The sequence below is a fragment of the Lissotriton helveticus genome, chromosome 10, assembly GCF_964261635.1.
Source record: "Lissotriton helveticus chromosome 10, aLisHel1.1, whole genome shotgun sequence".
In the NCBI taxonomy this organism is placed as follows: Eukaryota; Metazoa; Chordata; class Amphibia; order Caudata; family Salamandridae; genus Lissotriton; species Lissotriton helveticus.
In genome coordinates, this window is record NC_136071.1 from 108,518,996 (window position 1) to 108,546,690 (window position 27,695).

Consider the following 27,695-nt stretch of genomic DNA (forward strand, 5'->3'; position numbering starts at 1 on the left):
TTTTTCCACCAACTCGTCAACCCTGGGGATCGGGTATGCGTCGAACGTGGATATTTCGTTTAGTGCTCTAAAGTCCATGCAGAAACGCTTGGATCCATCAGGTTTGGGCACCATCACGATCGGGGAAGCCCAACTGCTGGTCGAGGGGCGGATGACTCCGAGATGTAGCATCTCTCTGACTTCTTTTCTTACCGCTTCGCGTCTGGCTGCGGGTATTCTGTACGGTCTTTGTTTCACGTGTTTTCCTGGGGGTGTTTCGATACGGTGCTCCACCAGGGTCGTCTTCCCCGGGACGTCCGAGAAGATCTCTGAAAAGGGACGCAGAACGGTGTTAAGGTCCGTCTTCATAGGGTCGGAGAGACTGTCATTCACGACCAGCTGCTGCACAGTGGACGATTCCTCGATCCCCGTGGGTACGGTCAGATGGGCCCCTCTAGGTGGTGGTCCTATCCATTTTTTTAAGAGGTTGATGTGGTAGCACTGTGTCTTACTAGGAGACAACCGCAGTCTATAGGTTGTTTTTCCGATGGTCTCGATTACTTTATATGGCCCGGTCCATTCGTTTTTCTTGGAAATCGAAGGAAGGAGCACCAGAGCCCAATCTCCTCTTGTGAGCTGCCTTAACTTCTTTCCTCGGTCGTAGTATTTTTTTTGTTTTTCTTTTTGTTGTTCCAAGTTGGTATACGCGAGGCTTCGTAGTTTACCTAGTTTGGATCGGAGGTGTAGGGTATATTCCAGTAGGCTTTTTTGTTCCTGTTCGTCTTCGGTTTCCCAGGCATCTTTCGTCATTTCCAGCAATGACCGTGGCAGACGCCCATACAAAAGTTCAAAGGCTGAGCACCCCAAACTACTTTGCTTCTGAGCCCTGAGGACATATAGGGCCAAGGGTAGTAAGCGGTCCCAGTCAGGGCCCTCTATGGACAGCATTTTCTTTAACGTGGATTTTAAAGTTTGGTTATATCTTTCCACCAGACCATCGGTCTGGGGATGATAGACCGAGGTCTTGATGTGACGGATATCCAATGTCTTGCATACCTCTCTCATCAGACGAGAGGTAAAAGGAGTGCCCTGGTCCGTTAGGACCTCCTTTGGAAATCCGACTCTAGCGAAGAGTTCCAGGAATTTTTCTGCAATGTTGGTGGTGGTAGGTGTTCTTAGTGGAAATGCCTCAATAAACCGGGTCGCATAATCTACTATCACGAGGGCGTATATGTGGCCCCTGGAAGATTTTGGTAGGGGACCGATTAAATCCAAACCCACCCTTTCGAACGGCACTCCGATGATAGGCATCGGTTGCAAGGGTGCAGCCTGAGGACGGTGGGTGTTCCGTTTTTGACATATCTCGCATTTAGCACAGTAGTTCTGTACGTCTTTATAGACCCCTGGCCAGTAGAAATAGCGCAGGATGCTGTCCGTGGTTTTTTCCTTCCCTGCATGTCCTTCTGTCAGGTGTGCGTGAGCGAAAAATAACACTTGGTCTCGAAAAGACACTGGCACCAGGAGTTGGAGGACTCCGCCTTCTTCGGCTTCCCTATACAGCATGTCTTTCTGGATCACAAAACGGGGACAGTTCTGGGGTTGTGTGCTATGATGCAGATGAGCACTTTCCCATGCGTTGTATAGAGTCCTATCATCAGTTTGTGCGAACCTGAAACTACGGTCCATGATCCAGGGTTCGGGGGTGAGCAGCATGGGTTTTGGTCCCTCTCTCCTCGGGGTTTGTTCGTCTAGGGTCTTCTTGAACAAAGCAAGAAACTCAGGATTGTCCACTCCTAAAATTACGTCTTCTGGAAGAGACTCAACCACCCCCACTCTCACTACGCAGGTTTCTTTATCAGGGGGAGATATGGACACCTGAGCTAGAGGGTATGGTTTGACGTCCCCATGAACACAGCGAATATATACTACTGTCTCTGGTACGTATTGACTCGGGAGCACAAAGCGCGCTTGGACCACAGATTGTCTACACCCCGAATCCAGGAGGGCCTTCACTTCATTGCCATTCATCATCATACTCACGTGGAATGAGGTTCCCATTTCTGCGGAATAAAGGACTGTTCGGGGAAGGTACCCCACTTCCATGGGTTCTTCTTGGGTACGTTTCCGGGGGCATAGACGGGCGATGTGGCCCCACTCGCCACAATCAAAACATTGAGGTCCGCGCATGAACGGTGGGTCATTCTTCGTCGGGCGGGGTCTTGGACTCTCTATGGGACCCTTCGCTTTCTTTTCCATCTTGATTGGGGGCAAGGATTTACTCGATTTTTCAAGGTCCCATCCGGTGAGACGAGGTTGGGCTCTCGCATAATTTGCCGCCATGTCGATGGCTTGTTCTACAGTAAGTCCGGAGTGTTGCCTTAACCACCTTTGCGAGCCATATGGAAGAGACTCCATGAACTGCTCCAAGTAGATTTTCGCCATTACTTCTTCCTTGGTGCTGGTGTCCGGTTTTAACCACTTATCAGCGGCCATTTTAAGTCGAAAGAATAGAGTCTTAGGGTTTTCATTCGGGGTTCCTTTTTCTTTCCTGAAGCGTACCCTGTAAGCCTCGGGATCCAAACCCAAATGATCAAGGATAACGTTTTTGATCAACGGGTAAGGAGCATTGCCAACCGGGTTGGCTACCTGATAGGCGAACTGGGCCTCGCCGGTCAATAGCGGTGCCAGGAAAAAGGGCCACTTCTCCTCTGGCCACCCCAACGCACGAGCAGCTCGCTCGAAGTTTATCAGGAACGCGTCAGGGTCTTCTCCACGCACATATTTTTGTAGGGCAATCCCGGAAGGGTTGGGAACGTGGTGTCGGCCTTCTACAGATGGAGCTATGGTTGGAGTAGATACTGTTTTCTGGAGGCCCTCTAACTGAGCTGCGATGGTGTTCTGAAACATCTCACGATCGGCCTGCGCCGAAGTGAGCTGTCGCTCTACTGCCCACTCCAGTTTTTCCTGCCCCTTGATGATGTGTTGAATCAGGGCGTCCATCTCGGTATCACAGATGGGCTGAGCTGTTAATCCCACTTCTGACACCACTTGTAAGGGGGCAGGGGTAGTGGGAGCAACAGAGTCGGATGCTTTGAGTAAGGTTTTTAAAGATGGCTTTATTTTTATGTAAGCTCTGCGGCTCCTGCTCGTCAGTCTTTCTCTAGCAAAGGTTGCCGGGTCAGTCTTGATATTCTTTAGGGGCTCCAGGTTGTCTTTGCTGGTCAGGACGTGGCCTCAGCAGGGTCCGATGCTCCAGGTACCCCAAGACATACGAAAAAGAAAGAGAAAGACCAGAATTACTGGCACGATCTATCAGTTCTTTTCAGGGCCGGGGGTGAGGGAAACCAAGTGCTCTAGTGATCCTGACAGCTATCAGAGTGTGGTATCAAGTGCTCGTGAAGAGGGGGGGGGGGGTTTGGAAACACACGGCTGTACACTTTTTACACTAGAGGGTTGGTTCCTACTCCGTAGGCTGGAAACGCCGTCCCACCCAACCCGCTACTTTGTCCCGTACCTCGGAGAGCCACGCCCCTCCCGTGGGTGCGTGGCTGGGCGGAACGTGGGAACGGTGGCCTCCTGGCTTGAAGTCCACGCCTGGGCTCGTCTCGTCCTCTTCCACGCTGTCCTCCGCTCTCCTTGCTGGTACACTCCTCCTCGGCTCACTCCTTCCGTCTTCCTCCAGGGAAACGCCGTCCGTCTCCTTCCTGGTTCGTCCCTCTTTTGTCTTGGTTGCTTGGATGACGTCGGAGGGCGGAGTCTCGTCATTCGTGAAGGCGATGTTAAAGGCGCCCTGTCCTTGGCTCTCCTCGTATGCCCAGGTATGTCCGCTCTCCCTAGTGGGCCAGTCGTCTTACATGTAGGGGGGCTTGTGCTGGTGAGAAGGGAGAGAAACGGGAGATAAGGGGGTCTCCGACCACCAGTCTCGTCGCTGTTCAGCCTGACTGTCAGGGGGACGTCCCGCCCCGTCACAGCGTAGCAGACAGTGGTTGCTGGAGCTTCACGTTGGCAGTCCCGGCGTACTGTTGATGCTGTAGAGCAATGTGCAAATATCGCGTTGACGGTCGTAGCTAGCAGTCGCTGTAGCGCGAAGAGACAGGGTCATCAGAGCTTCACGCTAGCAGCCACCGTGGTTGTCAAGATCTTGGAGCGAGCGGACCTGTTTGCAGTCGCCAAGAGCCCAAAAATTCAGGATTTCTCATTTTCTTCTAAGTGACACTCTATGGTAGGATACACTGTTTCCTGCACTGGACCCTGCAAGGAACTCTTTAAAAACAATGCACCCTGACTCATCGGCTGTGTAGGGCTTAGCCTAAGAGTATATATGTTTTAAAAAGGAACGTTTAGACCTGGCAAAAGGTTTATTTTGCTAGGTCGAAATGGCAGTTTAAAACTGCACACACAGGCTGCAATGGTAGGTCTGAGACATGTTTATAAAGGGCTACATAAGTGGGAGGTGCAAGGAGAGCTACTGGCCCACTAGTAGCATTTCGTATACATGGGTACATGTAGTAATATTTTACTAGGGACTTATAAGTAAATTAAATGTCTCAATTAGTTTTAAGCCAATTTTACCAAGCTTAAAGGAGAGAGCACAGGCATGTTAGCATTGGTTAGCAGTGGTAAAGTGCACAGAGTCCTAAAATTCAACAAAAACGCGTTCAGAAACACTCAAGGGGTGAAATAAGACAGTTTGGGGGGTCTGGGGAGGCCCTGCAGAGCGAACCAAGCCCAACACCTGGCTACTTGTTCGATGGTTTGTAAGAAGGTTCCAGAGTAGCGTGCTACTCGCCGTAAAGCGCTTCAAAACCTCGCCGGTGTAGTAAGCACTATATAAATACAATTTCAATTTAGAGGATTTCAGCTTTATTCAAACACGAGGATAGGGCAACTCCCCTAAACCACTGCGGCACCTGAGGTCAGCTTGCATGCAATCTTAAGCAAGACCATGAAAGTAGGCCGAGCACGCTTGCGGAGTATCCACAAACCACCATCTTGATACAGGGGCAATTCCTTGCCAGTGCTCCTAGTTTAGGAGCTTTGTTATCCTACAAATGCATGCACTAAAATATTCTCACACAGTGGCTTGCAGCGCTCTGATTACAATTCTTAAAATGATGAGAACACGACGACTGTGTGCTGAGCGAAGGAGATTGATATTTTACAAACGATGATGAACGAATAAAGTAAGGAAAAGTATGAAACTGAATTAAAGGTGGAATCAAAGGATTAATGGTTCAATGAATAAATAGACCAATGTATGAATTATCTCACAACATTCGAATGTAATAGACATTCAGTTCAAATTCCGCACAAGTGCACCAACCCCCAGTCTGCCCCTGTATAAGTACCTGAATGTGTCACCGGCCACATTTTCCTATCTGACGAAGCCCTTTCAACTCCTATTAATTCTTAACTGGAGAAGGCCACTGAAAGGGGGGGGGCGGCTGCCAGCTTCTGCCAGCACTGGACCTTGTCTTGGTCTGGCTAGTGACTCAGTCACCAGAGCAGAGACACCACTCGTGGCACAGACTGATAACCCTCCTCCTCACAAAGAGTGAATTGCTAAGGAATGAGTTTTTAATTGCCGGCAGGGTCGTCGACAACCAGTGGGACACAGACACGAAGTCTCAGGGGGCTGAGTGGTGGGGGCTGGGCCTCACCAGGGCCCTCTGCTGTGCTCTCAATCAGAGGAGGATCAGTGAGTTGGACAGCAAGAAACCACAGGACAGGAAGACGCCCCCCAACTGGGAGCCCATGCTAACTGGGAGCCCCAGCCAAGGAATGTGTTACCCCACCAAGAGGCCTCCATCTCAGAGTGTCAACCTGCTAACAATAAAAGGAAAACACATGTAAAATACCAAAAACCAAAACCTACAAGCTAAGGAAGTAGAAATCATTTCGCAAGTCTGCCCTCTATTCGATGTTTTATTTATATTTTTGGGAGTGGGAAGTACTACGCTTTACCTGTGTGGGTCCGGAATATCGAGTACCTTTAGCGACCTTAATTTCATAGCCAAATTTTCAAAGGCAAAAATATCATCAGGTGAGTAAGTATAGATTTTTGTTACCTAAATCCATATATGTGCATTGAATATATATGGATGAGAAAGACCGAATCCATCCATCCTTTTACTCCATCCATCCATCCTCCCTTTCACTCATCCCATCCATCCATACTTTCACTCGTACATCAATTCGTTCTCTCATCATCCATCCATTCGCTCATCCATCCTTCCATTGATCCACCCACCCTCCCTTTCACTCATCTATTCATTCCTTCTCTCATCCATCCATCCACCTTTTCATCCATCCACCCACCCACCCTCAACTTTCACTACGCAGTACCTTTACAACGCAGGTTTTACAACGAAAGTCATTACAACGAATTGCGCTGGGGGGCGCTGCAGGATAGGGAATAGTTTAATTTACTATCCAAAACCTTCCCTACTATCCACGGGGACTGGAGTTGGAATAGTAAATTAAACTATTCCACTATCCAGCGCCCCCCCAACGCAAGTCGTTGTTACGACTTGCGTTGTAAAACCTGCGTCGTAAAGGCATGCGTAGTAAAAGCATGTGTTATGATGACATACATCCCATCCGTGTATGTCTGTGCACGCGTGTGTGACTGCTTGTATCCGTGTATGCACATTTGCCTCTCTTACTGACGGCAGGCTGCATCTTTGCTCTTCTTTCAGAAAAACCGAAAACAATTTTAAAAACGTCGGCATGCCTCATAGTCTACAGTTTTGTGTACTCTTACAGCAAATGCGTAAAACAAAAGTCCCTCAGCGTAGCTATGTGTAATCTTTCCATCTTTAGTGCAAGGCGGGTAAACGGTGGCTCGACTGTCTCTATTCGATGCATTTCTAATTTCTGTACTATAATGTACAGCTGACAAAAAAGACACCAGTGACGGAAGATGTATAATGAATTAGATTTCTCTGCAGCGTTTGCAATACTTGTTCCAAAAAGCCTTCTTTGCACAGTTTCAACTCCATGTGAAATCGGAAAATAGGAGCAAACTAGTTTTGCACCATCTTTCTGTTCCTTTTCAGGCCCAATGCAAGGCTGACACGGATATGCCCAACCAAGAGGGTATTGTAACCAAAAACCCAACAGACAAAAACAAATTGCTCAGGACATGTATTTTTATGTGTTAAAAAGTAGAAGAGACTAACAGCCCATTATTTTTGTATGTCTTTATAAGCATGTTCCATGTAAATGAAAATACAATAAAAATATTAAAAAAAAAAAAAAGAGATGACGTGCCACGTTTACAGAAGTCTATGGCAAATACATGTTTGTTCCATTTTTGGTGTAGAAAGGGCATATACCGTCCACTGTGCTGTGTTGGTGACGTGTTCTGGATAAGTGCGGGAAGGTGTATGTTTCTTAGGACTCCCTGCCCCCTGTCCCTCTGTCCCAGAGCACTGCACCGATCTGTCTGCTGAGAGCAGCTGGAAGGCACCCAGGCTGCTCTCTGTTCCGATGGGTGACGCTGTCTGCTGACCCAGTGCTCACGAGAACCCCAGCTTTAATGAGAGCAGCGTGGAGGGCTTAGATCTGCAGTGGGCCACATCACAAGCAGGAAACATTTTGTGGTATATAATTGTTTTCAAATCTCTTTTTTCAATTTTGGATGTATACAATTTAAGTAATATTGTTTTTATGATGGGGATTTTTCTATGATGTATGTACATATACATTTTATGAAATAATGTGACAAAAAAAGAAAAGAAATATCTTTTTGACATATACAAAGAATGAAATAAGATAAAAAAAGGAATAAAAAGAAATGTCTTGAGAAAATAAAAAGTATAATGAATTGTTTTCGATTGTCACTAGTGTACTTTAAAAACTGATATATAAAGAACTTGAAGAATATCATTGATGAAGTACTATGGTCAATGAGGGAAAATCTATACTTCTGTGTTTACTTATTCCCCTCTTTCCCTGACCTACATTAATTTCGAGGGGGTCCCTTCATTTCTGCTATTTGTATGTTTCTTAGGCCTCACTGCACCCTTTCCCTCTGTCCCAGAGCACTGCACAGGTCTGTCTGCTGAGAGCAGCTGGAAGGCACCCAGGCTGCTCTCTGCTCTGATGGGTGTCTGCTGACCCAGTGCTCATGAGAACCCAAGCTTTGATGAGAGCAGCATGGAGGGCTTAGATCTGCAGTGGACCACATCACAAGCAGGAAACATTTTGGCCAGCACAGGCCTATCCAGTAGTGGGAGTTAAGGCTGGAGATTGGACCATGGTTCGCAAGGGGTAAAAAAAAGTTTTTCAAGTCATACAAATCGAATTAGTGCCTTTAGAAATATGTGGCGAGAGACAGTTAGAGGGGCTTGGAACCCCAATCCCATTGGGACATGCCCACACTGGCATGGTCTGCATATGTGAGCCGGTGAGTGTTGTATTAGAGGAGGGTGGGAGGTTCACCAGAGGGATGGAAGGTCGAGAATGGTGCCCCCTCATCTGAAGGACCACAGCCCTTGGCTGCTTGAGCTATTTTCCTCCTGTGCTGGGCCATAATGATAATGGGTGTGGTCATGACGAGCTCAGCTCGTCATGAGCATCGTAGGGGTTAAGCAACCATCAACTGACAACCCCATGAAGGTGTCTGCAGGAGAATGAAAACCCATACAAACTCCTGCACGTAATCACGTCCAGCAACAACTAGAAACCTCAATTTTCTAAAGAAGCAATTGCAACTTGGATGCTTTCAGCAAATACATCAGTCACAAAAAACAATAATTAGGTCAATGTAAGGCTACCGTTAGGGCACATAAGGACGAACACCACAGAAGAGATCCCCTGACAAGGCTCCCTCCATTGGCCCATAAGGAAGGAGGAACCAGCAAGCAGCTAAAAACCAACCGAAATATCCCAAGTCTGAGTCCAAGGGCCACTCACAAGCCTAAGGACTGCAAAGTACAGCAGACAACAGAGCAGGTCCTAAGGGCTGCCCCCGTCAAGAGGGAGGGGTACCCTGAGGGCAATCCACCAAACCTAAAGTGGCTACCCTTCAACTCAAGGGAAACCCCTAGCCTTATCTGGACGTCATCCCTTCTCCTGCCACATTACATCCCTCTCTCTGCCCTTGAGATGCCCAAGAATGGTGTCTGTCTGTCCACTACCACTTCATCCAGTGAGATAACACTATTTAGGAGAACGGAGAAGATCATGCCATTCACAAGATGCCTTCCTTAGTGACTATCCTTACTCTTTGTTCCTTCTCTCCCATGCTCTGTCATCTCTCCTGCCCTCTCCAACCATTCCAGTGCTTTCAGTCCTCCCTCAGGCGTACAAAGTGCCAAAGAGGTCTCACCAAAATAACACAGAAAGAATATGGCCCAAGTGAAGCCTTAACTTGTATGATTAAAATGGCCATCGAGTACAGCTCAAAGTAGAAACATAGGAGAGGTGTTTGGCACTGCCACTGTGTTACCTTTAGCAGACTATGTACATTGTAAAATGCACCGCGCCTTCTACCACCAATTGCTTCCCATCAGGAGTCAATCCACATAGCTGTGGAGGCCGCTTAACCATTTAGAGACACAACACCAATCATAACCAATTGGAAATTAAAACCTATTTTCAATCAGTGATAGGAATGACAAAAAACAAAAGTGAAGGCGTTATCAGCCTTCTAGTTCCTGCTTCCTTTTGAGAAGTGTTGGCACAGTCTGTTGAACAGCCCTGCTTAGGAGGGCTGCTACTGTTTGTTGAAAAATGGAGGCGTTGATAGCACACTTAAAGCACGGCTTCTAGGGGCAAACTGGAGGAAATGGTCCCATACGTCTTACCTCATAATGGTGGTCCATGCAGGTGAGGTTCCTCCAACAGGCATCTCCGGCCAGTTTGTTCACCCCCTGCAATGAGTAACGAGAGAAAACATTGAGTTTTGCTCCAGCTGAAGACCCTTTTCAGCAAACCACTTTTCGCATTTGTCTTTCTGTTGAGAGCCACGGCATGTTCAGTACAAATATTGAAAATGGCAGTCGTTTTGTCTTTTGGACACAGAAAATATTTTCTCCAGCAGTAAGACACAGAGAACACGCATCGCATGTGGATCAGCTGGTCAAGCTTCCCTCACATACATAAAACAGGTAGAGCATAGGCGGCAGCAGCAGTGCACACACACATATATGATACAGCATATTCACAAGGGTGCAAGCTTCCATACCCTTGGAGTATACAGGCGATCACATTACCTCAATGAGGGCAAACAATGTGACAAGCTACAAGGAAAGAGATGCTGGGGTGAAGGGGAGATGTAAAAGGGAACAAGCATTGCTAAAGCAATGCCTTAGGCTCGACCTAAAAAGGGGCGCTGTTACAACAGTGTTGTGTAAACATGACAGATAATGCCACAACCGGAGTGTTGTGTTTAGTTCTAAAGTCCTGATCTCGTGTCACTGGCACACTGTGCACAATTCAGGTGTCTGGGAAACAAATACACAGACACACACACACTCCCCCAGTCAATGACAAAAGAAATATGTGATCTCACTATAAATATACTGCAAACGATTTCTATAGAAAATTAAGAAACAATTATATGATTACAGAATGTGTCGAAGAACTGAGGCTTGAGTTGTGTACCTAGGCTCATCAGCCACTTAGGTTTTATGACAGCCTTAATTAAAATTTGGAGGGATCTGAAAATGCTCAAATTTCTGGAGGAAACCAGACATATTAAGTAGAACCCTCCGGCTGAATTGCCTCCTCCATAGGTATGGATAGCATTGTGGAGAAAATTCGGTCAGTGGACTCCACTCCATATTCAGAGTTTATTTTAAAAATTGGAAGATTTTCAGTTCCCTCCAAACTCTAAATAAGGCCCTACATTCTCTATTGTGGATTGGAATTTATATATTTGGTGGCTACTTTAAGAGTTTTGTTTTCAATTGACCTACACGAGGATTCATGGTCCCTGCCCACAGGACATTGAACACAAACTGACTTGGGAGTCATGAAAAACAGAATATAAAATATGCTCAGATCCCCTTGTAGGTCACAAATCACAGTTCCTGTGTTCTCCAAAATCTCATGAATCCGCAATGTAATGGCGGTGATTGGCCACTGTTTGCTCCAGAAGTCAAGTAATGGCCAAAACTGGGAGAGGTGCTCTATCAACATGTGGAGTTTTTAATGTTGATCTGCATTTATATCAACTCTGCAATATAGAATAAAATACTTGCTTCATGGTGACTAGAAGTAGAGTTAAGAACAGTAAATATACACTTCCCTGAATATGCTTACTTCACAAATTGTTGCAAGTTTTTTTTATTTTTATATATCTTTATTGATTTTTTTCAAAAGCAACATCCAGGGAACGGCAAGGACCAAAACATGAGCATACATTACTGGTTATTCAAAGTCCACATACAACGGGCCGTAGCCTAAATTCTACAACGGTAGGTTCAATCTAAATCAGTCTTCTCACCCACCTATACCTCGTGTAGTGAGCCTTAGGCATGGATGAAGACCATCCCACGGATCAAAAATTGTTGCAAGTTGATATTTTGGAATCAATAAATGTCCAGGCCGATATTATTGACCTCAATCACTTTGACATGCAATAGAAGATTGAGATAATGAGGAAATTCTACTTTTAATGGCTGGGTTGTACTTCCTCATAGGCTATGCAAGGATGTGTTTTCATAGAACTCATGGGGAGAAGGGTTGTGTTACAGAGTGCTCATGATAACCATTAAATATGTGTAGAATGTGTACAATGCTGTCTGCTGGGGAGGGAGTGGCTGCATCACTACTGTTATCTTTCTGCATAATTGCTAAGGATTCTTTTACCTGTAGGCATCGAACTGTAGTTTCTGCCACCAAAACAGAGCTGGGGCAGAGGACTATAACAGCCTTAAGTGACGACACAAACAATGGGTGTAAAGGCCATAGCCACATTTATTTACGAACAATAAATTGAATAAACCCGGCTCTTCGGATAATCATTGCGTGACATAGGTATTAACTGATAAAACACAATACCAACAACAAAGCAAACGTACATGAAGAGGGCATCGAAATCAATCCTGTCCACAACAAAGCTTCAAACCAAGCGTTGTCCAATGAGCAACCAGTGTGTCAGAGCCTTCAGTGAAGGCCAATATCACCCTCAAGCCAACCGATGCTCATGCTACTGCAGGGAAAAATCAAACAGTTATAATGAGGGCTTTAGTTTATGGATCGCCCCCTCTCCTCACTCTCATTGCCCACGGACTGCCGAGTCTCCAGTGTACCCGCCACTCCATTTGCCCCCTGCTCACCTGTATATCTTTGGAAAAGTGTCTGGCTGATGTTTTCAAATTTAGAAATATACACTCTGGCATCAGACGCCCTCCTTTTTCGAGGTGTGGTGCTGCTGCACACTCTGCCAGGTGACAGAAAGTGACTGTCAGAGTCTCCAGTAGTGACAGAGGGGTATTTTTGTGACAAGAACATTTTCTGCCCGGCACAAAAATGCTGCAAAGTTTGGGGTTTGGGATAGCAAATCTCGCCTCTATTGCCACAAAATTTGCCATCCCAGGGCGCAAAATTGAGGGGGGGGGGGGGTCTGACTGGTAGTGCTGGGACACCACTGTGAATCCGAGGAAACGACAATGAGCAGGGAGTATCAGCAGATGAAATTAGCCTTCCTCGACATCTGGGGACACCATCCAAACCCAGCAGAGAAGGGCAGCAGCACCTGACCCAGAGTGTCCTCCAGAATGAAGAACTTTAAAAGGCATACAGTGCGTTTGAGAAACAGTGGTTTTCCCTGAAAAACTGTTCGCCATTGAAAAACATGTCCATTAATAGCGCTTCAAACATACAAAAGGTGATGGGAGGCTGCCTGCTATAAGTCTAACCACTCGCAATCGCTCGGGGTAGCACTCCAACTCATTGCTCTTTTGTTCACCGTGCCACCTCAATTTGGGCCCAGACGTGTGCAAATCAGTCTTGACCCCGTTCCTCATGGGAACAGTCCATCACGAACTGCCAAGCCAGGTCCTCTTTGGCGCAGAACACAAGCAACCGTAGACCGGCTTTGCCCTAGTCATGGGCTTGTCAGCTGGGTACAGCTTGGTTCCAGTGACACATTGAGCATGGGCCACAGCACAAGCCGCAATAGAAAAAGGGATGCTTCTGACAGCCTAAATGGTGGTCGCATCCTAATATGGCAGGTGGGACCTCCTACTACTTGTCGGGCAGTCTCACGTCTCATAGCTGTCAGACACTTGTCCAACCGCCATCTTAATAAGGCCCTGTGTGTGCTGCCGGATGCCACTGAAGTTTCTGAAAGATTTGGGCAGCATGGACATACATGTGAAAGTGGAGACTATGGAGGACAGGTGCAACATTGTGCCCACTGCTGGCAGCTTACTTATGGTGCCTCCATAGTCACTGATTTCTGATTTATACTTTATGCTGATTCCCTACCTTATTAATAATCTCCAGACGCCAGGCTCAATCTAGAAAGCTGTTCCTCCAGCAATAGCTCTCTTGCGATGCCAGGGAACACCACACAACTCCAGTTCGCAAGACCTCTGCAACACCCTCGCATCCTACTTCCACAACAAGATCGCGGACATACACAACAGCTTCAGCACTCAACCAACGCACGCCACGACCGAACCACCGCCCCCCACCACCACCCTCCGCGCCTGGACCCCGATCAGCACCGAAGACACCATCCGCACGATGAACTCCATCCACTCCGGATCTCCGACCGACCCCTGCCCTCACCACGTCTTCAACAAGGCCGACGCGGTCATCGCACCCCACCTGCGGGACATCATCAACACCTCCTTCGACATCGCCACCTTCCCGGAGAGCTGGAAGCACGCCGAACTCAGCGCTCTACTCAAGAAACCATCAGCAGACCCTACCGACCTCAAGAACTACCGCCCCATCTCGCTGCTCCCGTTTCCGGCAAAAGTCATCGAGAAGACCGTCAACAAGCAACTGGCCGCCTTCCTCGAGACGAACGGATCCCTCGACATCTCGCAGTCTGGGTTCCGGGCCAACCACAGCACCGAGACCGCCCTGATCGCAGCTACCGATGACATCCGAGCCCTGCTCGACAACGGAGAAACAGCGGCCCTCATCCTCCTGGACCTCTCCGCGGCCTTCGACACTGTCTGCCACCGTACCCTAGTACAGCGCCTCAGCAACGTCGGAATCCAGGAAAAGGCACTGGAGTGGATCACCTCCTTCCTCGCCGGAAGGACACAGAGAGTCGGCCTCCCCCCGTTCAGATCGGAGGCCACCGAAGTCATCTGCGGCGTTCCTCAAGGCTCCTCGCTCAGCCCAACACTCTTCAACGTCTACATGAGCCCCCTCGCAGCCATCGCACGCCAGCACAACCTGAACATCATCTCCTACGCCGACGACACCCAGCTGATCCTCTCCCTCACCAACGACCCCGCCACCGCCAGAGCCAACCTGCACGAAGGGATGACAGACGTAGCCAAATGGATGTCGAACAGCCGCCTGAAACTGAACTCGGACAAGACGGAAGTCCTCATCCTGGGATCCTCACCCTCCGCCTGGGACGACTCCTGGTGGCCCCCCGCCCTGGGCAGCGCACCCAAACCAACTGACCACGCACGCAACCTGGGCTTCATCCTGGACTCCTCCCTCTCCATGACTAGACAAGTCAACGCCGTCTCCTCGTCGTGCTTCAACATCCTTCGCATGCTACGTAAGATCTTCCGGTGGATCCCCACCGAGACCAGGAAGACGGTCACCAGCCGTCTGGACTACGGCAACTCCCTCTACGCCGGAACCACCGCCAAACTCCAGAAGAGACTCCAGCGGATCCAGAACACCTCAGCACGACTCATCCTGGACATCCCCCGCCGCAGCCACATCTCCGGACACCTGAGAGACCTGCACTGGCTCCCGGTCAACAAGAGAATCACCTTCCGGCTCCTCACCCACGCACACAAAGCCCTACACAACCAAGGACCAGGATACCTCAACAGCCGCCTCAACTTCTACGCTCCCAAACACCAGCTTTGATCGACCAGCCACGCCCTCGCCGCCGTCCCCCGCATCCGAAGAGCCACCACAGGAGGAAGGTCCTTCTCCTACCTGGCCGCCAAGACTTGGAACTCCCTTCCGTCCCACCTCCTCCTGACCCAGGACCACCTCACCTTCAGGAAGCAGCTCAAGACCTGGCTGTTCAAGCAGTAGCGGACCCCCTCCCCCCAGCTCCTTGAGACCCTCCGGGTGAGCAGTGCGCTATACAAATGCTCTGATTGAATTGATTGATTGATTGACTCCGTCCATTATAAATGTGAGGGCATAAAATGAAATGTCCTCTGCTCAGGATGTGACCAGAGATGCAGACTGTGAAACTGGGAACCTGGTTTGAGCCTTGGCATCAACACCCTGAGATTGTGGACAAATCAATTAATCTCCCCGTGCCCATAAACAATGCATGTGACCTCGTGTAATGCAACTGGTGCTCATGTAAATTGCTCCAATTCCTTCGGGTCAAGTTCACAAAATATTTAAAACACTGCAGGAAAATTTACTAAGAGGTAAAAAAACAAAGCCTTAACATAAGGGAAGACAAATAGATAACCATTTACTGGCTGATGTCTACAAAATATAACCAGATAACCTATATAAATTGTGACTTACCCACTTAAATTATGTGATCTTAGGCAAATATTTTATTTTACCGAAACCCTTTTTTCTTCATTATCGCCTATGAAAGTACTTTCAAATATGTGAGCTCAGACTACCAGCTGTACAAAAGTATCCATTTTAATAAGTACTTCTCACAGCAGTGCTATGTGCCCCATTAATGTCAAACCATCCACATGTAAAGAAATTCACTTTTTTGAACTTTGAAGAGACTTTACCATATTTTCGTGACGTTTGTTGTATGATTTACACAGCAAACATTTTCAGGACTCAACTCATGCGCACACTCCAAGATTCGAACCCGTTAATTTGTTGTCTCCCTCTCCTCCACCCAATGCTGAACATCATTCCATCGTCTCTGCAGTGCCTTAGTGAAGTAGCAAGGAAGGCATAGGCCAGAAAGCAAGAAAGGAAAATTGTCCCACCCAATTGGGAAGTAAAGGCAGCCATAGTTGGGCTCCTCCAGTGAGACCCTCACACGCACCCACAGGCCTTGGCACCACTGCACCTGCTGCACCAATGATACCTAAATTCCGAGCTCTGAGAGCATGCCTCGGCTTCACGTCACGAACAGAGAGCTTGATAATAAATGTGTTCATTCCTGGAGGGTGTATGACTCGTAATATCGAGGTTTTAATCTGGCCAGCACATCGGCTTGTAATGTAGTCAATTTAAGGAGAAGTAGAATCAGAAAAGTAAATAAATAAATATACCTTTAATCCCGGTACCTGCCTACCTTGACGACATGTAGAGTTGATATTTCTGCGGATCAATATTATCGATGTCGTGACATACGGCCTTCTGGACCTGTCAGCCATGACACCTGCACCTGCTACAATTAGCATTAAGTAGGTACATCCCTTCTCGGTGTGTGCCTCGCGGCCCGGAAGGGGCGGGCGCGCGCAGCTATAATAAGAGGGGCCCAGCTCTAATAACAGGCCTGGTCCAGGAAGGGTCGTTGATGTGCAGCCATCAGGAGCTGCTGTCGTCACTTCCCCTTCTGACCAAGGGATGAAGTTTCAGTCGCTGGGCTCGTGACAAAGATCTCCTCCTCCGTCTGCATAACAAAGCCCCCCTCGAAGAGAGGCCCGCAGTCAGAGGACACCTGGCCGTGGGGGCCTCTCAGCCTGGGGGTAGGCGCTCGCCCTGCGCTGCTTTGATGCCAGGGTAACTGCGCGCCGATTAGCATCACAATATCACAGGTGGGGGAAGCTTAACAAGTCAGAGGCCATGGCGGGGCCAGGCTTCCTTCTGTCTGGGCGCGGGGTCAGAGGTCAGCTGCTCACTTGTGGGGAGAGGTTGGGAAAGGTTCCACATGCGTGTGTTAACAGAGCCTCTGAAGGGTGCAACAAGTATACTTAGGGAGCGCAGCTGGGGCGTAGCTATCAATGGTGCAGCAGGTGCAGTGGCACCGGGGCTCGGGAGGCGTTAGACTCTATGCACCCGAATAATACCTGTATTTCATTTCCCAACTGGTGGCGGGGTGGGGAGCATTTTCCATTCTTGCATTAGGGTCGAAGATACCCTTGGTGGGCCACTCAAAATCCCAGCTTCACTTTACACTTTTACCTCAGACGGGTCACATTGTCCCGGCAGGCCTTCCCTCTTGTAACTCACGCAGACACTGCCGGCTCATACTGCAAAGCGAAGAGCAGTTTCCTCTAAAAACATTTTACCAGCCGACATTTAGCTCATTGTAATTCTAAGTGCTGGGTGTTTAACTCACTGAGCCATCCTGCCGGCAGTCCACGCCCCTTTGCCTGTCTCCGACTGTCTAGGAGTCGGCCCGAGTGGGCCTAACCGTCTGCTCTGAGCCTGTCGGTGTCTGTCAATCTGTCTTTGCCTGGCTGTCTGTCTGCCTTAGTGTTCCTCATGTTCTGTCTATCTGCCTGCCTCAGCTGCCTTGCCCCGTGGCTACTGCTGTCAATCTTCCTGTGAGTTTACCTCAGTTTATCAGTTCTGCACCCCCACCTGCCTGCCCATCCATCATCATCAGTCCCCCTAACAAAGAGGCTATCTTCATTCAATCGAAGGCCTCACCTGGACACCTGTCCGTCTCTCTCACACCTTCCACACTGACTGCTCATCCATCACATTAGATGCTTTCCTGGGCCTGGCAGGAAGGCTCCAAGCTGTTCTGAGGCATGACAGAGTGTCATCTGCCTACTCACAACTGCCTGCTGAAATAGTTTAGAAAGATAAGGCCTTTTTCCTTCCAAAAATTGAATAAATTGTGTATCATTCATTTGGTTAATGGTCACCTCCATTAAGGTTGTCTTTTGTAGCATCATTTCCAAGTGTCCCAAATCACTGACATATGCAAAGTATTGAGCTAGAAATATAGATATTCAATGAGAGCGACGGAGAATGAAAATGAAAAAAAGTGAGAAAATCAAAGCAAGAGAAAGGGACCGAAAGAGATTGATAGATATGTACGAAACAGAAGATGAGAGATATATGAGAGTTAAAAGAGATTGAGAAAAAAGAAGAGACACAGGGCAGGGACGAGAGGGAAAGGGAATGCGTAATTCAGGCATTTTGAGCATACCGAGACTAATACAAATCGCCCAAACGTCACAGAAAGATGTGGACTTCTCCAGCTTGTCTTTATTTATTTATTTATTTATTGAAGTGTTGTATAGCGCTAGCTGGACCCCGGGGGTATCAGAGTGCTTCACAGAAAATACAGATATGCAACAAGGAAAATAAGGACAAAAAACAGGAATCATGAACACAAGCAGGAAATAGAGTCTGTACAACAACAACTTGAAAGCAATATGGGGCGGAGATCAGGAGCGAATCAACCAGCTCTGGGTTCGAAGAGATAGCGTCCTTTCACCGTCAGGCGTGGGGTTCTCGTTAAGCACCGGAGCGCTCAAGGAAGAGGGCTTTGAGTAGCGATTTGAATTGCGGGAAGGAGGCGGTCATTCTGATATATGATTAGAATCTAATATTGTTTGAAACGCGAAGTCCAGGATACAGGAATGGAAAGTGCTATCACCTGTAACCTACATTGCTTTTGGCTGGTCTCAGTTGTAGATTCACCGCTGGTACGGCCAACCTATGCTGAAGTGCATAAAGTGCAGCTCTTATGTCAGTGGCAGCAAGCATGGCTCACGGGTGGCGAGGGGTGGAGGGGGTGGGAGGTGGTTGTGCGCAGTATAAAAAAGTAACAACAAAAAAATTACTTACCTTGCCGTCAGGTCCCGGTTCTCTGCTCCTGCTCTCCTGTGTCCGCCTCCAGCAACAGGAAGCAAAGCCAGGATCCCCTGACCAGTCACAACACTGCACTGTTGCGTTGTCATTGGTCTGAGTGCCATGACACGGCGCACAGCCAGAGGCTTGAGGGGTGGGCATGTTCTCCACGCAGGCTGAAATGCAGCCTGTACGGAGAACAGAGAAAGTGCGCATGACTGTTTTGGGCGGCCCGAGAGGGCCAACCAAACAGTCATTGAGCACTGAGGAGTGGGCAAATCACTCCTGCCCTGTTCCGAGAGCAGACCAGCCCCACCCGCCTGCAAAGCAGCATGAAGCATAAAGTGATAATAAATTAAATTTATTATCAATTTATGTTTCATACTTTGCACTGCTTTAAAGCAGTGGGGCGACACTCCTCCGCCATAGCCGAGGAGCCGCCACTGTCTTATGTCCTACTGTCTGGGCGTCATTCATAGGTGTCCTGAGTGTACAATTAAGACTCCTTACTTCATCCTCCATACCGAAGGAAGATGAGAGGATTGCCTCAGACTGTATAACAGAGATAAGTCAGTGCCAAATAACTAATGTATAGTGAGCAATAAAAACCTTTAGTACAGAATAGTGACGGATGATCTTTAAATGAGACCTTTTCTTTTTCTGTGCCAGCTCCCTTTGTGCAGCATACAGACTGTGTACCAAAGATGAGACACTCCAGATTATGTTTAAACTGTCTGGTCTAGGCTTGGCACACAACAGGCTCAGGTTCTAAATGTTTAAATGATGGGCACACACTGACTAGAAAGCTTAAATTGTCTGCCTCGGATATGGAGCAGTGTATATAATGTTGTTTCTTTCTACAGCTTGTTTCCTCAGATTGCTTGCTATCCCAGATAGTCTTCTCCCACTTAACTCCTAAAACTTTGCATGACGAATTGACTTTGACTTACTGTTGCTTGATCTTCTTATGCCTTTCTTCAGTGACCCTCTCTTGTCATCCATCCTTTGCACGCCTTTATTTCTGAGCACAGCCTCTGTACACAGTCATGCCTGTCTGCGGTAAACTCTCTTATTGAAATTCTGCGACTGGCTAACACCTCATTTCATAGATTACTAACTCTACTCTTTAAAACCCTTTCCCTTTAACACATGGGTACCAGCAAACATTTTCCGATGGGCCAAACAGTTACATCTGTGAGGGATGTATGACGGTACAACGCGTGCTTTTACAACGCGTACCGTTACCACGCAGGTTTTTCAACCCAAGTCGTTACAACGACTTGCGTTGGGGGACGCTGGATAGTGAATAGTTTAATTTACTATTCCAACTCCGGTCCCTGTGAATAGTAGGGAAGGTGTTGGATAGTAAATTAAACTATTCCCTATCCTACAGCGCCCTCCAGCGCAAGTCGTTGTAACGACTTGCGTTGTAAAACCTGCGTGGTAATGGTACCTCGTTGTAAAAGTTTTGTGGTAAAGGATGTTTCCCTCTGTGAGTGACTGAGGACTGCATTGATGCCAGCATGGTGGCGCTAGAGGGGGCAGGGGCCAATAAGATGGGTGTAAGGGAAATAAAGCATGTACACCTAGTTGCAGTGCAAGCTATTGAAATACATTTTTTGAAATGCTGAAGAGACTAACACATTTTTACACATTTGCTGCAAGATATCTTTAAAAATGAAGGTATTCCTAAACTTAAGTGGTGTAGAACACTCTACTTACTTCCTTTCTTTAACTTCATGTAACCTTTAAAGAAATGCGTGCCCTTTCATTTAACATATTTTTAATTGTAGTGCTCAGTCTAGTAAACAGCAGCAAAGAGCTGCTAGTGACCAGGAGGCCGCATGTAAAGGTAAGGTGGGGGCCGCATGCGGTCCCTGGGCCATACTTTGATTATCACTGCTGTAACATAACATTAACCACTAACTTCTGGGTTCCGGAGTAGTGTGCTACAGGCTGCAAATTGCTTCAACGCTTCATCAGGGGTAGTAATTGCTATATAACAAGAATTATAATCTGCCTAGGCCTTCACCCAAGGAGCCCCCTGTTAAAGGGACCCCTCTCTCTTACAGCTCTCCTCTATTTCAAATTGTCTCTTTGTCGTTCCCCGCCACTCTTTAACTCAATCTACCTCTTCTTTCTCTAGTTCAGGGCTTTACGTGGAATGTAAAATCTGGAGGGATCTCTAAAAGGGGTGTGGCCTATGTGGTTATAGGTATGGCTGAAACACGTAAATTAAAAACCTGAGCTTTAGTGTACTGCCCAACATATTTTTCTGCTTCCCTATGCTTTCTGTTATTATATCCACATGCATAACACAACAACTAACATACACCTTAAACAAGCCAGGACTATTGGCTTGGTCAGTGGTTGTTAGCTGTATAAGATAAACGAGGAACAACAATGTTGTAGTAAATAATGAATATTGAAAATGTTTCGAAATTATGACTGTGAATGAAACATTACTGAGGCCTGTGGAAGGGGCAGTTGTCTCTGCAGTGTCTCAATCACTCCTGTTCTTCCCTTCATATCACATTCCTCTGTAGTCTATTTTAGTCGCTTATGCCCCTCTTCTCTTCACATCTTTCTGAAATCCACCTCAACTCTTTCCTCTTCAGCGCCCGCTTTTCACTCTTCACTGTATGTACTTCTCACAACTTCTTCACTTCACCACCCACACACACAACGCACCTGTTACCAATAATTTTTCTTTTAATTACACCGTGTAAATGTTTTGACCACTGTTTATCTCCTTCACACACACTTGCACAGAATCACAGTTGCAACTGTCATAAGTGACCACTGCTCTCTGCGCTCTGCAGAGAGGCCAAGGATTGGATGGCTATCGATTTTCAAAGGAAAACATCCTTTACAACGAAACTTTTACAACGCAGTGCTTTTACAACGCAGGTTTTACAATGAAAACCATTACAACGCATTGCGCTGGGGAGCGCTCTAGGATAGGGAATAGATTTAATTTACTATCCAACACCTTCCCTAGTGTCCTCGGAGACTGGAGTTGGAATAGTAAATTAAACTATTCACTATCCAGCACCCCAAAGCGCTATGCGTTGTAAAGGTTTGCGTTGTAAAAACTGCGTTGTAACCGCATGCGTGGTAAAAGCATGCGTTGTAACATCATACATCCATTTTCAAACAAATTCAGCATGTATAAATAAACCAAGGATATATGCACGTGAGTGAGTTCTCACTCTCAGATCTCTACCCATTAGGCTTAACTCTGTACAAAGTTGTGTATACCAGCTTGGTGAGGAACCTGGCCCGTTTCACTGCACTAGCAGCCATTGTTAATAATAATAATAATACTGATGCTTGTATAGCACGAACAGCTACCTCTCGATGAGTTGTCCCGGCGCTAAAAGAGTACTTCAGCAGTAAGCAAGAGCCATGAAGAGATTCTTAGGTTTTCTGCATAGAGACCAGGTCTTTAGGAGCCTCTTAAAGCTAGCTTCTGTCGTAGCAGATTGGATGGCAGAGGGCAAGGTGTTCCAGAGTTTCGCCGTGCCAGCAGAGAAGGACCTGCCCCCAAGTCTAGCTTTTCTAACTCGTGGGACAGTTAACTGAAGCAGAGAGTTAAATCGCAGGTGTCGCTCCTGATGGTAACGGGGAAGTCTGAGTTTTAAATACTTAGGACAGGTCCCTTTTAGTGCTCTGAACGCCAGGGTGAAAACTTTGAATTTTATTCTGCTCGCCACTGGGAGCCAGTGTAGCTCGTGCAGATGCGGAGAGACATGATGCCTGAAGGGAATATGTTTTATCAGTCTCGCAGCCGCATTCTGCACGATCTGCAGGCGTTGCACCAGATATTTAGGCAGACCAAGGTAGAGGCCGTTTGAGTAGTCTAGTCTGGATGTAACTGTCGCATGAACTACCATTTTGCGACACTCAACTGGTAGAAAAGAAAGAAATTTTCGGAGGTTTCTGAGTTTGTGCAGACATCCGGTGGTAACCTGCTGTATGTGAGGGGAAAAAGAGAGATTCTCGTCCCACCTTACTCCCAAATTCTTTGCATAGGTTCCGGGAGATGGTGCTAGACCCATTTCAGCAGGCCACCACAGGTCGGGTGGGGGATGTGTATTTTTTCCAAAAAATAGCACCTCCGTTTTGCTAGCATTCAATTTTAATTTGTTTGCATTCATCCAGCTAGCCACATCTCGAAGACAGCCCCTAATTTTACTAAAAGCTGCCTCCGCGCCTCTTCATAGGGGAAGACTAATTGCGTATCATCTGCATACGAAATCGCCTTGACCCCCCATTTGGCAATCAAAGTAAAAAGTGGGGCCAAATAGACATTAAACAGCAGCGGGCTGAGTGCCGACCCCTGAGGGACACCACACCAGAGGCGTTTTGGCTTAGAGGAGAAGGTGCCCAACGCCACTTTCTGGGACCGATCTGAGAGGTAAGAGTGGAGCCAGCTCAGTGCCTTGTCTTCCAGGCCTATGTCCTTCAACCGTAACAACAATCTGCCGTGATCCACCGAATCAAATGCGGCTGATAGATCCAGGAGCACCAGCATAGCTGATGCTCCTGAATCTAAGGACCACCTGATCGACTCAGCAACCTCAATGAGGGCCGTCTCGGTGCTAAAACCGGCCCTAAAACCTGACTGTGTTTCGTGTACACAGGGGCGGAAGGGGATTCTCTGCGTGACGTGGCAATTTTAGCAGGAGCAATGGATTCCACTGAGTTGCCTATCCAGCGATTCAGCGACACTGCATCAGAGTTTACATCTGAAGTCAGAGGTGGGGGGTCAGCTGCAAGAACAGGACATAGGGTGTCAGCTGATATGTTATCCCATTTTCTCCGCACATAAGAGCGTTTCCCTATTATCTGACATTGGGATGAGAATGAAATTGAGAATGGAGTTAAAAAGTGATCTGTCCATAACAATGGCACCGGAAGTTTAGCTATAGTAACCAGTATGTTGGAGAAAATGAGGTCCAGCATGTGGCCTGCCCGGTGCGTTGGACCAGAAATGACTTGAGTTAGATTGGCGGCTTGCAGCGTTGTGATAAAATGAGTGGCCTGGGGGCAGTCGGGCTTATCGACATGAATATTAAAATCACCAACTACGATGTAATGCGGGTGGGCTAGAGAGCTTTGGACTATGAAGTCCATAAGTTCACATAAGGATATCAAGTGGCAATCCGGAGGTCTATAGATGATTAGGCCTGTTAAAGACAGTTGGGAGTTAATTTGAAGGCAGAAGTGTAGCCCCTCTATACCGGGAATGTTGGTAGGTGTAGAGGACGCCAATATGTATTTATCTTTATAGATAATAGCCACTCCGCAGCCCCTTCTGTCCTCCTTTCTATTTGAGAAACTTATTTTGAAGCCCGGCGGGACAGCCAAAGAAATGGAGGCCATATTGTCTTCGTTAAGCCATGTCTCTGTGAGAAATAAGGCGTCCCACTCAGAATCCGCTATTAACAGACAGAGATCATCAGCATGCTTGGGGAGGGATCTACAGTTCAGTAATCCAGCCCTAAAGTGAGTGGTAGAGATGTTAGCTGTCAGTCGGCTTACTGTTTTGGAATGTGCGTTTATTTGAGGTGAAACATCACCAAATGATTTGCGGCAGAACAAGCATGAAGGGGGTAGATCACGATTCGCCAGGTTAAGCCTAGACACCTGACATGGAGTGGCAGCGTTCAGCGCCAATAGTTCCGCGCTGGTCCAAACTATCCTTTTTGTATGCAGCCGTACACTGGCAGCATGGCTAGCGCTGGCTCCGGTCGCGGACGGGCGCAGACTGGCTCGCCTTAGGCGCGCCTTCGGCGCGCAAACAGCGTGCCCGCTGCGCTCGTCCGCTGAGCTTCCGGGGGAAGCACATGTTTATACTGTGTAGGGGGCGTGGCCTGAGGGTGGTGGGCGTGGCCGCAGTCTTCCCCTCTACCGGCGGCAAGTGTGGACAGATTCCCTCGTGAGAGCTAAGATCCGCTCCACGGGAAATGCACGTGGGAGAGTGACAAGTAAGTTTTAAAATACAAAGTATTACACAACAAAGTTTAAAAAACCTCGGCAATTTCTCCCGGCTTTCCGCCTCAGGAGCTAACAGTACTCTGCTCGCGCTCGCAGTTCAGCGCGCTTTAAAAGCTGGGGTGTAGGCGGCGTGGCCTGAGGGTGGTGGCCGTGGCCGCAGTCTTCCCCTCTACCGGCGGCAAGTGTGGACAGATTCCCTTGTGAGCGCTAAGATCCGCTCCACGGGAAATGCACGTGGGAGAGTGACAAGTAAGTTTTAAAATACAAAGTATTACACAACAAAGTTTAAAAAACCTCGGCAATTTCTCCCGGCTTTCCGCCTCAGGAGCTAACAGTACTCTGCTCGCGCTCGCAATTCAGCGCGCTTTAAAAGCTGGGGTGTAGGGGGCGTGGCCTGAGGGTGGTGGGCTTGGCCGCAGTCTTCCCCTCTACCGGCGGCAAGTGTGGACAGATTCCCTCGTGAGAGCTAAGATCCGCTCCACGGGAAATGCACGTGGGAGAGTGACAAGTAAGTTTTAAAATACAAAGTATTACACAACAAAGTTTAAAAAACCTCGGCAATTTCTCCCGGCTTTCCGCCTCAGGAGCTAACAGTACTCTGCTCGCGCTCGCAGTTCAGCGCGCTTTAAAAGCTGGGGTGTAGGGGGCGTGGCCTGAGGGTGGTGGGCGTGGCCGCAGTCTTCCCCTCTACCGGCGGCAAGTGTGGACAGATTCCCTCGTGAGCGCTAAGATCCGCTCCACGGGAAATGCACGTGGGAGAGTGACAAGTAAGTTTTAAAATACAAAGTATTACACAACAAAGTTTAAAAAACCTCGGCAATTTCTCCCGGCTTTCCGCCTCAGGAGCTAACAGTACTCTGCTCACGCTCGCAGTTCAGCGCGCTTTAAAAGCTGGGGTGTAGGGGGCGTGGCCTGAGGGTGGTGGGCGTGGCCGCAGTCTTCCCCTCTACCGGCGGCAAGTGTGGACAGATTCCCTCGTGAGCGCTAAGATCCGCTCCACGGGAAATGCACGTGGGAGAGTGACAAGTAAGTTTTAAAATACAAAGTATTACACAACAAAGTTTAAAAAACCTCGGCAATTTCTCCCGGCTTTCCGCCTCAGGAGCTAACAGTACTCTGCTCGCGCTCGCAGTTCAGCGCGCTTTAAAAGCTGGGGTGTAGGGGGCGTGGCCTGAGGGTGGTGGGCTTGGCCGCAGTCTTCCCCTCTACCGGTGGCAAGTGTGGACAGATTCCCTCGTGAGTGCTAAGATCCGCTCCGCGGGAAATGCACGTGGGAGAGTGACAAGTAAGTTTTAAAATACAAAGTATTACACAACAAAGTTTAAAAAACCTCGGCAATTTCTCCCGGCTTTCCGCCTCAGGAGCTAACAGTACTCTGCTCGCTCTCGCAGTTCAGCGCGCTTTAAAAGCTGGGGTGTAAGGGGCGTGGCCTGAGGGTGGTGGGCGTGGCCGCAGTCTTCCCCTCTACCGGCGGCAAGTGTGGACAGATTCCCTCGTGAGCGCTAAGATCCGCTCCACGGGAAATGCACGTGGGAGAGTGATAAGTAAGTTTTAAAATACAAAGTATTACACAACAAAGTTTAAAAAACCTCGGCAATTTCTCCCGGCTTTGTTATGGCAGCGAAACTCATTGCTATTCACAAACTACACTTCTAAAGGTACTACAGCCAAAAAGCACCCTAAACAGTAGTAAATGTACTCCATTCCACACCTGGAGTAAGCCTAGCACCATACATGGAGAACCACTGATACTGCATCAAACGCCCATAGAAAACAATGGAGGCAGGGACTTAAAATAGAACTCCACAGAAAATAATGCTAAAATAAATTAATGCATTTTCCCTTTTAAAAATTATATATACATTGAAATTAATGTTAAGACAATAATATATAACAACCATCAGATTATGGTATTTTCATAATATTTATAAAATCTAAAAATAAATGTAACACTTCATTTAAAAAAAAAAAAAATTAAATTAATGTCAATTAATTCTATACTTAACTGTTTGTAATTTTAAAATATAATAAATAGATCTAAACATTTTACTGTAGGTATTTTTTAATTAAAAATAAAAAAATATTTTTGGCTTAAGGTAATAGAGTTAAAATAAATACTTATTTAAAATTTAGGCTAATAATATTGCAGCATTTTTGTATTTGGCTATAAACATGTAAAAATTATTTACATTAATATGTAACATAACATTATTTGAACTTTCGTTTTAAAGTTTGATCTACTTTGTCAATTTTTGTATGCTTTCTCACATGGAGATCTCGGCCCGAATGGCAGAGAACTTCCCCTACGTGTAAAAACTCACTAGTCGTAACTTTACACAGATAAATTTGGATCCACTCTTGTTTCCAGGGTTGGAACATGTACATTTACACAAGTGTAAAAGTAAATTTACACATATAGATTTAGTAATGTGTAGATTAACATTTGTGAAAAGGCCTCTATATAGTTTGAGCCTAGTGGGCCACTTACATTTCTGCGCCTCTGTGCCATTGCACCCAATGCAATCTTGATAGCTGTGTCCCTGCCTCTTCCTACTGTTATGTGGTCAATCTCAACATATAGGTTGCTGCCTTTTCCTTTTACACCAAAATTCAGTATTTAAATACTAACTGGAGTTGGGAAAGATAGATCCAACCACTACAAACGTTTGGAAAACAGAAAATTGAAAAAGGGTGATAAAGCCAGTGATGCCAGTTCTAAAATTCCTAACTCAGCAAGGAGCAATGGAGTGGGTGAAACGCACAGCCATGGGCTGTCGCACTGTGGTTTTCTGGGAGCCCAAAAAAAGATACACGTACCGTAACAGAAATAACTTACAATTAGTGGTCACCCAGAAAAC

At 47.3% G+C, this 27,695-nt stretch overlaps 1 protein-coding gene across 2 annotated transcripts in view; it reads right to left on the reverse strand.

Moving 5' to 3' along the window:
- Positions 1–27,695, reverse strand: part of LMF1 (lipase maturation factor 1) — an 801,367-nt gene that overhangs the window by 654,500 nt on the left and 119,172 nt on the right. For both annotated transcript variants that reach the window (XM_078664185.1, XM_078664184.1), the window contains exon 2: positions 9,792–9,857. In XM_078664185.1, coding sequence (XP_078520311.1) covers positions 9,792–9,857 — 66 coding nt within the window. The remainder of the gene's footprint in view (positions 1–9,791; positions 9,858–27,695) is intronic.